We start from the raw sequence: 12,224 nt of genomic DNA, 5'->3' as shown, positions 1-12,224 counted from the left end.
TTGAAGTCGGTAGGGAAGAAAGAAACTTGAAAATATTTCAAGAGGAAGTTATCAAAAGTAACTAAAACCACAAATCATCTGCTATTTGGCTATGCTATTTAGGTACGAGTCTTTCTTTACAGGGATTTTAGGACTTTAGAAATTCTTTAATTACTGATATATTTTCTTCTTACATTGGAGGCTTCAGTCACAGACAAATGTCCACATCAAGGCTGGGCCTTAATTGAAATATAGAAAGGATTATGAAAGGGGAAAAAGAAAAGGGAAAGCATTTATGAATTCTAAAGGAAGTGAAAAACCTGTCTTTTAAAATGTGCCAGTTTGGAGGAAGTGAAAAACCTGCCTTTTAAAATGTGCCAGGTCATAGTTATTGTGAAAGACATGAGAAGGTACAGAATTCCAAAACTTCCGGGTGTATGGAAAGAAATATTTATCAAAACAGCCCACCTGTGTGTTGACAATGGTCACTCAGTAATTATGTAATGCAGCAGCTTGCCAAGTATTGTGAGGTCTACCAAGGGTAGACAAGCAGCCAGCTCTTGTGAGCAAACACCAAAGTGATACCTAAAAAAGAGGAAAAAAAGAACATTGCAGCATAGGGCAAGTGGGTCAAGTTTTGAAGTGAGCCTGGGAGAGTTTATATGTCCAACTGCTTTTAACTCAAATCTGTCAAGTAAGGATGCAGAGCTAGAACCACCCCAGATGTAAGAGCAGTCCTCCATACAAGGACAGATCAATCCTCTGTTCAAATGGAACAACTGTTCAAAAGAAAAGAACTTTTGACATCTAAACAGGACTCGCAGTTTCTTAGATGTAAACTTACCTAGTTCCGTAATGTTGGGTTTCCAAGAGAGACTGGATGTTACAGTAAAACCAAGTATGTTTAATGAGTCAAGAGGTGGAATTACAGAACTGTCAAAGGAGAGAGGAAAGTCGTGAGAATTTTCAGTAGAGATGGGTAGAAACTGAGTCTTAAAGGCATATAACTAAAGCAGATTTTGTCTACCCCACTGAGATACAAGAATAATGTGCGTATGAGTGTTTCGGAATTATCTTTAACACCTGAAGATAATGTTAAAGATTTTCTGATTGTTCATAACTTGACCCTGACATCCTTAATGACCCTGGCAGATGATAGCCCTAAAAACTAACAAACCAATCAAGCAATAACAACACTTCTTTTTTCACAATATGTGGAAAGGCCAGGAGTGGCACAAGTCTCCTTAAAGGGCCTTATGCATCCCTTCAGCTGTGCACTGTCACTGCCTGGCACATGCAGCTGGACAAGCATCCCAACTATCTATCTACATACATCTCTGATGCCTTTTCCCACCTGGAACTCCCTCAAGGGAGTAGCCAGAGGCAGTCTCCATAACTAGTGAACTTCAGTGGTGCTTCTTAGCCTTCAGTGCCTCACCCTTACCAGGCCACTGGCAGTGTGCAACTCTAGTGCAGTGTATGGATGTGGAATGAGAAAAAAGCATAGTGCACAACATGTCATCCAAGAGATGACTCTGGGAGCAGAAGAATGGACAGTGTATGGAATGATGAAACAGCTTCACATCCTAGAGATGACACTGGGAGCAGAAGAATGGACAGTGTATGGAATGATGAAAAAGCTTCAAAAAGATTCAAAATTCAGAAAACTGTAGAGTAATAACTATAGTGGAAGTGTTCTGAGTGTGTGAGGTAAATGTACTGAAGAGGTTCATGAGTCGAGGTTTGGGACATCACCAAGGTCAGAAGAACATGAAAGCACAAGAGGTGAATTAAAGGAGCAATATGTTGCAAACATTCAGTGAGAACCTATATCTGACATGAAACATTCCATTTGGCTCCTGCTGTCTATTTAAACAATCATGATCAATACTCTATCATTATATATCTCTGCCATACCTTTCAATCTGTACTTCCATCTCACTCTCAACCTTCCCCTTCTTCCTTTCATTTCATCTCTTAAACATGTTTTCCATACCATCAAAATACTTTTTTTTTTTTCAGTCTCCTGCGTTTGCGAGGTAGCGCAAGGAAACAGACGAAAAGAAATGGCCCAACCCACCCCCATACACATGTATATACATACATCCACACACGCAAATATACATACCTACACAGCTTTCCATGGTTTACCCCAGACGCTTCACATGCCTTGATTCAACCCACTGACAGCACGTCAACCCCGGTATACCACATCGATCCAATTCACTCTATTCCTTGCCCTCCTTTCATCCTCCTGCATGTTCAGGCCCCGATCACACAAAATCTTTTTCACTCCATCTTTCCACCTCCAATTTGGTAGTTTACACTTTTACACCTACCATCTTATCTACAGTAAACTTTTCCTACTCACAACACAGTATTAGAAATCAAACCTGACAGCCTACACTCTGTGAGTAAATAATGTACATACATGTTAAATACTATATCTTTACAAGCTTGTAGAGAAAAAGTATCAATTCAGTAAGTTTTACTTTACCGTACAGAGTATTTTGTCCACAGACCCTGCAGCTGGGAAATAACAAAGTGCAGATTTTGATCATCCCACTGCCACTCCACTCCCTCAAAAGATGTTTCATAGAGATTTAAGGGCACATCACTTGCAAGGCAGTACTGGGGTTTTCTGAAAGCAGTTAATGACAGCTGCAGCATTACAAAATACAACTGATCAATGTAGTTATTAACTTTCTGATCAATAAGTTTATGAAAATTCAGATCATGATAATGTACTGAAAAACACCTATACTGTATAAATAATCCCATTATTTGCAAAATCTTTACCAGTAAATCTGTTTCCTCAGTAACCAGAGATAAAATTACTGACATCTCTAACTTTACATCAACAGTGAAGTGCAACTTAAAATACAGGCACATTTGTCAAACTTACTGTAATGTACTGTCTGTTGTAGGACTTAAGACTAAAACCTTTTCAGAACAATAAAAAACTCTAAATCAGTGACTTTGTAATCAAGAAAATAATGGTTTCATTCATTCATTATATGAAGTATGTCTTGTGGATGTTTCAAGAATCAAAAAGAATTCAATGTAATTGCAAGCTTTAGATCTTCAAAAGTCAGATGAAGCTAATTTTTCAGACAACCATCGACAAATTCAAAACTAATCATCACATATAATTTTGTGTGTCAGACATCCTCTTCAGTTGAAGAACCACTATTCTTAACCAATTCCATGCACAACTTACAATTTTCAGAGTTTTCACCCATCCAATACAGAACATAGCTTTCAGCCTTGTGCTTTTTAAGTGCTAGTGGAATTGCTATGGTAGTCATAAGTTACCAAGGGCATGTTATGTTTACGTCAGTCTTAATTTGCTAGCCCATGACAGTGATTATACCTCACGCTTCCTCATTTGTCTCTCTATATCTCTGATGCCTGTTCCCTTCTGGAACTCCTTCAAAGGGGGTGGCCATGACAATAAAATCTCCATAATCAGTGAATGCCAGTACTGTTTCTCAGCCTTTTGTACCTCACCCTTAACAGGCCACTGGCAGAGGGCAAGTCTAGCACAGTGTGCACAGAAGCTCCTACCTAATGTTCCTACTAACTACTTCTACCTAATGCTCCTGCCTAATGTTCCTACCTACTACTTCTTCCCAATTTTCTGCCTAAAACTCCTACCTAAATGTTCCTACCCACTACTTCTATCTATTCCTCCTACCATTTTGCCATTAGGCAGGGCTTGCACATAGCACTCACTACAGGATACTCTATAGTTATGAAGAATGAGCCGGGTTGTCAAGAGTTATGTGTGACAAGGAGAGATTGTACGTTTGTGGACAGAATGCCAATAGTCCATGTGTGGGTGAGGCAGAAAGAAAAGACTGAAATAGTTGGAATATGAGGAGTTCCTGGAGTAAATGAGAATGGGAGTTATCTTGTGGATGTCTGTACTGAGAGGGGTTTAATCCTTGCAAACACCTCTTTTCCGCACAAGATGATCCACAGATATACATAAAATGAGAAATGACAAGAACAAAAGGGTGTGATTGACTACATAGCAGTGGATGAAAAGCCGAGAAAGGTTGAGCTGGATGCTAGAGTTGCAATCTACAGTTCTTGTGGAAGTGAGGATCAGAGAGAAGCAGAGGTATGGTGTAAGGAAGAATGGAGAGTCAAGTCACAAGTCTTGGCGAGCAAAAGGTGAATCAGAAAGAAAACAAAGAGAAGTATGAAAGGGTGACAGAAAGTTTAGATGAAAGTGCAATAAATGTAGGGATGTAGTCATGTGTGAATGAGGGATTTAAAATGTTCAGAGAAAGGCTGTTAAAGGCTGTAGAATTAGTTGGATAAAAGGTTGTGATATACAAATGTATATGGGGAAATGCATGTTGGAGGGATGAGATTAGAAATGCTATGGAAGAAAAGAAAAAGGCACATGGTAGATAGTTCGACAGGAATATACCAATGGAAGTTCATCTAAGGCAGAGGAATGAATATAAGATGTTTAAGCAGAATGTTACGAAGCTGAGAGATGGAAACAAAGAAAGAGCAGATAAAGATTCTGGAAGAGAAAATTTTTGAGAAAATAAGAAACTGTACAGAAGGTGAAAAAGCAAAGGGGTGGATAAAAAATGGAAAAGTAAAGGGGAGTTGTTGAATCAAAAGGAGGAAGTGAAAAGAAGAGGGAAAGAGTATTTTGAAGAACTGATAAATGTGGGAGAAGGTGAGACAACAGCTGGTATGTGCATGGGTATGAAGGATGGAAAGGGAAGGATAAAAGTGCATGAGCCTATAACAAGAAGGGAGGTAAAAAGGATGATAATGAGGTTGACAGTAAGAAAGGCATCTGCTGGAGTGGAAGGAATTATGGTTCAAATGCAGAAGTATGGAAGAAAAAGTGTGATATAGTGAATGCAATGGTTATGTAACTTAGAATAAAAGTAGAGGGTTGTGCCTGAGGACTGGGTGAAAGTTATCATTATTCCTTTATTTAAAGAAAAAGGTGCAACAATGTATGCAACAATTACAGAAGAATAAGTCAGTTAAATATACTAGGAAAAGCATATGGGAGAATATAAGTCTATTCAGTATACCAGGAATAATATATGCAAGACTGCTGATAGATAATGATGGAAACAAGTGACTGCAGGATAAGTGAGGAACAAGGAGGTTTTAGGAAAGGTAGGGGATGTGTGGATCAGGTTTTTGCAGTGAAAATGAATATGAAAAAGAATATAGCTAGAGATAAGAAGCTGTATACAGCTTTTATGGATCTGGAGAAAGTGTATAACAGACACGAGAGAAACGTTTTATAGGAAGTGTTAAGTATATATGTGGTAGGGAGATAACAGTTGGATGCAAATGCATGAATACGAGAAAGCAAAAGTTTTGGTGTACATGTGGGCATAAAGCAGGGCTGTGATGTCACTTTTTAAAATATATATAGATGGAGTGCATGTGTGTGTGTGTGTGTGTGTGTGTGTGTGTGTGTGTGTGTGTGTGTGTGTATATATGTATATATATATGTATATTATCCCTGGGGATAGGGGTGAAAGAATACTTCCCACGTATTCCTCGCGTGTCGTAGAAAGCGACTAGAGGGGACGGGAGCGGGGGGCCAGAAATCCTCCCCTCCTTGTATTAACTTTCTAAAATGGGAAACAGAAGAAGGAGTCACGCGGGGAGTGCTCATCCTCCTCGAAGGCTCAGAGTGGGGTGCCTAAATGTGTGTGGATGTAACCAAGATGTGAAAAAAGGAGAGATAGGTAGTATGTTTGAGGAAAGGAACCTGGATGTTTTGGCTCTGAGTGAAACGAAGCTCAAGGGTAAAGGGGAAGAGTGGTTTGGGAATGTCTGGGGAGTAAAGTCAGGGGTTAGTGAGAGGACAAGAGCAAGGGAAGGAGTAGCAATACTCCTGAAACAGGAGTTGTGGGAGTATGTGATAGAGTGTAAGAAAGTAAATTCTCGATTAATATGGGTAAAACTGAAAGTTGATGGAGAGAGGTGGGTGATTATTGGTGCATATGCACCTGGGCATGAGAAGAAAGATCAAGAGAGGCAAGTGTTTTGGGAGCAGCTGAATGAGTGTGTTAGTGGTTTTGATGCACGAGACCGGGTCATAGTGATGGGTGATTTGAATGCAAAGGTGAGTAATGTGGCAGTTGAGGGAATAATTGGTATACATGGGGTGTTCAGTGTTGTAAATGGAAATGGTGAAGAGCTTGTAGATTTATGTGCTGAAAAAGGACTGATGATTGGGAATACCTGGTTTAAAAAGCAATATATACATAAGTATACTTATGTAAGTAGGAGAGATGGCCAGAGAGCGTTATTGGATTACGTGTTTATTGACAGGCGTGCGAAAGAGAGACTTTTGGATGTTAATGTGCTGAGAGGTGCAACTGGAGGGATGTCTGATCATTATCTTGTGGAGGCTAAGGTGAAGATTTGTATGGGTTTTCAGAAAAGAAGAGTGAATGTTGGGGTGAAGAGGGTGGTGAGAGTAAGTGAGCTTGAGAAGGAGACCTGTGTGAGGAAGTACCAGGAGAGACTGAGTACAGAATGGAAAAAGGTGAGAACAATGGAAGCAAGGGGAGTGGGGGAGGAATGGGATGTATTTAGGGAATCAGTGATGGATTGCGCAAAAGATGCTTGTGGCATGAGAAGAGTGGGAGGTGGGTTGATTAGAAAGGGTAGTGAGTGGTGGGATGAAGAAGTAAGAGTATTAGTGAAAGAGAAGAGAGAGGCATTTGGACGATTTTTGCAGGGAAAAAATGCAATTGAGTGGAAGATGTATAAAAGAAAGAGACAGGAGGTCAAGAGAAAGGTGCAAGAAGTGAAAAAAAGGGCAAATGAGAGTTGGGGTGAGAGAGTATCATTAAATTTTAGGGAGAATAAAAAGATGTTCTGGAAGGAGGTAAATAAAGTGCGTAAGACAAGGGAGCAAATGGGAACTTCGGTGAAGGGCGCAAGTGGGGAGGTGATAACAAGTAGTGGTGATGTGAGAAGGAGATGGAGTGAGTATTTTGAAGGTTTGTTGAATGTGTTTGATGATAGAGTGGCAGATATAGGGTGTTTTGGTCGAGGTGGTGTGCAAAGTGAGAGGGTTAGGGAAAATGATTTGGTAAACAGAGAAGAGGTAGTGAAAGCTTTGCGGAAGATGAAAGCCGGCAAGGCAGCGGGTTTGGATGGTATTGCAGTGGAATTTATTAAAAAAGGGGGTGACTGTATTGTTGACTGGTTGGTAAGGTTATTTAATGTATGTATGACTCATGGTGAGGTGCCTGAGGATTGGCGGAATGCGTGCATAGTGCCATTGTACAAAGGCAAAGGGGATAAGAGTGAGTGCTCAAATTACAGAGGTATAAGTTTGTTGAGTATTCCTGGTAAATTATATGGGAGGGTATTGATTGAGAGGGTGAAGGCATGTACAGAGCATCAGATTGGGGAAGAGCAGTGTGGTTTCAGAAGTGGTAGAGGATGTGTGGATCAGGTGTTTGCTTTGAAGAATGTATGTGAGAAATACTTAGAAAAGCAAATGGATTTGTATGTAGCATTTATGGATCTGGAGAAGGCATATGATAGAGTTGATAGAGATGCTCTGTGGAAGGTATTAAGAATATATGGTGTGGGAGGAAAGTTGTTAGAAGCAGTGAAAAGTTTTTATCGAGGATGTAAGGCATGTGTACGTGTAGGAAGAGAGGAAAGTGATTGGTTCTCAGTGAATGTAGGTTTGCGGCAGGGGTGTGTGATGTCTCCATGGTTGTTTAATTTGTTTATGGATGGGGTTGTTAGGGAGGTAAATGCAAGAGTTTTGGAAAGAGGGGCAAGTATGAAGTCTGTTGGGGATGAGAGAGCTTGGGAAGTGAGTCAGTTGTTGTTCGCTGATGATACAGCACTGGTGGCTGATTCATGTGAGAAACTGCAGAAGCTGGTGACTGAGTTTGGAAAAGTGTGTGGAAGAAGAAAGTTAAATGTGAATAAGAGCAAGGTTATTAGGTACAGTAGGGTTGAGGGTCAAGTCAATTGGGAGGTGAGTTTGAATGGAGAAAAACTGGAGGAAGTGAAGTGTTTTAGATATCTGGGAGTGGATCTGTCAGCGGATGGAACCATGGAAGCGGAAGTGGATCATAGGGTGGGGGAGGGGGCGAAAATCCTGGGGGCCTTGAAGAATGTGTGGAAGTCGAGAACATTATCTCGGAAAGCAAAAATGGGTATGTTTGAAGGAATGGTGGTTCCAACAATGTTGTATGGTTGCGAGGCGTGGGCTATGGATAGAGTTGTGCGCAGGAGGATGGATGTGCTGGAAATGAGATGTTTGAGGACAGTGTGTGGTGTGAGGTGGTTTGATCGAGTGAGTAACGTAAGGGTAAGAGAGATGTGTGGAAATAAAAAGAGCGTGGTTGAGAGAGCAGAAGAGGGTGTTTTGAAGTGGTTTGGGCACATGGAGAGGATGAGTGAGGAAAGATTGACCAAGAGGATATATGTGTCGGAGGTGGAGGGAACAAGGAGAAGAGGGAGACCAAATTGGAGGTGGAAAGATGGAGTGAAAAAGATTTTGTGTGATCGGGGCCTGAACATGCAGGAGGGTGAAAGGAGGGCAAGGAATAGAGTGAATTGGAGCGATGTGGTATACCGGGGTTGACGTGCTGTCAGTTGATTGAAGCAGGGCATGTGAAGCGTCTGGGGTAAACCATGGAAAGCTGTGTAGGTATGTATATTTGCGTGTGTGGACGTATGTATATACATGTGTATGGGGGGGGGGGTTTGGGCCATTTCTTTCGTCTGTTTCCTTGCGCTACCTCGCAAACGCGGGAGACAGCGACAAAGTATAATAAAAAAAAAAATAGATGGAGTGATAAAAAACATGAAAGCAAAACTAGGAAAAGAGGGTTCAGAGATGGAGTGTAGTAGTGAGGTACAGTAGCTAGTAAGAAACCTGTTTGCAGATGATACAGTGTTGTACGCTGAGAGTGGAGAGGAGATGCAAAAGGTTGTAAGTGCGTTTTACGATGTCTGCAAGCAAAGGTGATTGAAAGTCAATGTGAGTAAAAGTAAAGCAATGGTGTTTTAAAGGAAACCAAGTGAAAGTATAGATTACACAAAATCCTATAGGGCAAGAGAAGAAAAAGTACTGAACTGTGTTACAGATATGAGAGGAGGAAAGCCAGAAAGAAGAGAGAAAATTTAAGTATCTGGGAGCCATCTTGATTAAGTCTGGTGGTACGGAAGGAGAGATAAAGGAAAGAGCAGTGCAGGGTAGAAGATCCAATGAGTCCCTTATTAGACTAATATAGGGAAGAAGTGTAAATCTGGAAGTGAAGAAACTTACTTAAAATCTAATATATAGCGTACACCTACAAATGTCTGTTCATATATTACTACTACTCTACTCATAACAATAAGGTGAAAAATTCTGTTTTCATCAATGTTTCTCAAAGTATTTCACATTAGTACAGAATTCACTAATGATGAACTCTGTACTATCTATGACACTGGTTATGAAACACAGTATCCCAAAAACTTCCTTGATTCACCTTGTAAGTTTGCTAGAAAGTCTTTTTACATTGCTCCACCTAAAGAACCATTTAAGAAAAATAAATTTGTATTAACATTTTTGTGAGAACTTACTTAATGTTCTTGTTTTGTAAATCTTTTTTAATAATAATGTAGTTTTCAGCAATAACAATATACTTAGGCACAGTCTTATCATAAATTCTGTAACTTGGGATTAAACAACATAAAAATAGTATTAGGTATGGTCAAGAATCTAATGCACTATTTGTCCACCTCAAAGGCTTTGGTCATTAAACTGACTGGAGCAGTGTAAAGGTTATTAAATGCAATAAATCAGTAATGGATACAAATACTTAACATATATAGTAAAGATAGTGATGTGAATCAAAATGTTGGGTTACATAATTCAGAGAACCTTGTAAGTGAAAAAAAAACTGTAAATTTGTCTTCTAGAACATAGATTAACCTTAGTTTGCAACTTGAAAGAAGTGAGATCATCAAGGGTGACCTGTACCCTAAACCCTTCACCTGTTTCTTAATTCATTTCCCAGCCATGCCCAGTGGCAAATAGTACATTACATTCTGGTTCTGTCAATCTGTATTCAGCCCTGACAATGTATTATATGAAAGTGCTTGACACTTCGTATTTTCCATTTTCTCTCTGGTTTTACCTGCATCTTAAGTACCCTTGATACTTGTGCACTTCTTGCATCAGATAGATAGATAAGGAAACATTCAGCAAGCTATTCATATCATACATACACTTAAAACTAATATATGCTTCTCAGGTTTGGTCACAACACCCAAAGAAGCACAAAGAGCTCACAAAGGAGGTCCAGAGGAGGCGGCAATGACTACCAGAAACTTGTAAATAGAGAAGTAAAGAAGTATTTCTATAGTATAAGAGTGGATGTGTGGATCAGGTGTTTGCTTTGAAGAATGTATGTGAGAAATACTCAGAAAAACAGATGGATTTGTATGTAGCATTTATGGATCTGGAGAAGACATATGATAGAGTGGAGAGAGATGCTTTGTGGAAGGCATGTGTACGAGTAGGAAGAGAGGAAAGCGAGTGGTTCCCAGTGAATGTCAGTTTGCGGCAGGGGTGCACAATGTCTCCATGGTTGTATAATTTGTTTATGGATGGGGTGGTTAGGGAGGTGAATGCAAGAGTTTTGGAGAGAGGGGTAAGTGTGCAGTCTGTTGTTGATGAAAGTGCTTGGGAAGTGAGTCAGTTGTTGTCTGATGATGATACAACACTGGTGGCTGATTCGGGTGAAAAACTGCAGAAGTTGGTGAATGAGTTTGGCAAAGTGTGTGACAGAAGAAAGTTGAGAGTAAATGTGAATGAGAGCAAGGTTATTAGGTTCAGTAGGGTTGAGGAACAAGTTAATTGGGAGGTAAGTTTGAATGGAGTAAAACTGGAGGAAGTGAAGTGTTTTAGATATCTGGGAGTTGACTTAGCAGCGGATGGAACCATGGAAGTGGAAGTGAGTAACAGGATGGGGGAGGGGGTGAAGGTTCTGGGGGCATTGAAGAAGGCATGGAAGGCAAGAACATTATCTCAGAGAGCAAAAATAGGTATGTTTGAAGAAATGGTGGTTCCAACAATGTTATATGGTTGTGAGGCATGGCCTATAGATAGGGTTGTGCAGAGGAGGATGGATGTGTCGGAAATGAAATGTTTGAGGACAATATGTGAAGTGAGGTGGTCTGATCTAGTAAGTAATGAAAGGGTAAGAAAGATGTGTGGTAATAAAAAGAGTGTGATTGAGAGAGCAGAAGAAGGTGTGTTGAAATGGTTCAGACACATGGAGAGAATGAGTGAGGAAAGACTGACAATGAGGATATGCGTTACAGGTGGATGGAAGAACGAGAAGCAGGAGACTGAATTGGAGGTGGGGGGATGGAGTGAAAAGGATTTTGAGGGATTGGGGCCTGAACATACAGGAGGGTGAGAGGCGTACAAGAAATAGAGTGAACTGGAACAACATGGTATACCGGGGTGGATGTGCTGTCAATGGATTGAACCAGGACATGTGAAGTAGTTGGGGTAAACCATGGAAAGGTCTGTGGGGCCTGCATGTGGAAAGGGAACTGTGGTTTGGATGCATTTCACATGCAGAGAGAGACTGAGTGTGAACGAATGTGGCCTTTGTTGTCTGTTCCTGTCACTACCTTGCTTGGGGGGGGGGGGGGTTTGCTCTTTCATGTGTGGTGGGGTGGCGACGGGAATGGATGAAGGCAGCAAGTATGAATATGTACATGTGTATACATGTATATGTCTGTGCATGTATATGTATGTATATGGTGAAATGTATTTGCATGTATATGTGCTTGTGTGGGCGTTTATGTATAAGTGGGTGGGTTGGACCATTCCTCCTCTGTTTCCTTGCGCTATCTCACTAATGTGGGAAACAGCAGTTAAGTGTAATAAAATAAAATATAAAATAAATGAGAGTGGGAGATGAAAGGAACAGACTAACTGAGGAAAAAGGTAATGCAGCCAGCTTACATATATTCATGAGGTTGTACGACAGCAAAGCATGTTCAAGAGACAGGGCCCCACAAGTGTACAACTCCTTCCCCATACAGTACAAACAGAATGTCAGTAAGTAATTACAACCCAGCCTAAGCTAGGTACTCATTTACCGACCAGCCCCGAGGGGAGGATGAACAGGGGTTGAGTGCTGGCAAACTCCTATGCTGAGGATTCAAAACCATGCATATCTAACCTCAAGCTGGCCTGT

At 40.6% G+C, this 12,224-nt stretch overlaps 1 protein-coding gene across 4 annotated transcripts in view; it reads right to left on the bottom strand.

Annotated features, from left to right (window-relative positions):
* Nucleotides 1-12,224, bottom strand: part of LOC139749529 (tRNA pseudouridine(38/39) synthase-like) — a 94,189-nt gene that overhangs the window by 40,717 nt on the left and 41,248 nt on the right. For 3 of the 4 annotated variants that reach the window (XM_071663494.1, XM_071663493.1, XM_071663492.1), the window contains exon 8: nucleotides 2,477-2,620. In XM_071663494.1, the coding sequence (XP_071519595.1) occupies nucleotides 2,477-2,620 (144 nt within the window). Of the gene's footprint in view, nucleotides 1-2,472; nucleotides 2,621-12,224 lie in introns of those variants that run through there. The other variant, XM_071663495.1, reaches the window with a different exon arrangement.

Source organism: Panulirus ornatus, chromosome 7 (genome assembly GCF_036320965.1).
Source record: "Panulirus ornatus isolate Po-2019 chromosome 7, ASM3632096v1, whole genome shotgun sequence".
In the NCBI taxonomy this organism is placed as follows: Eukaryota; Metazoa; Arthropoda; class Malacostraca; order Decapoda; family Palinuridae; genus Panulirus; species Panulirus ornatus.
This window is presented reverse-complemented; position numbering and strand designations above follow the sequence as displayed.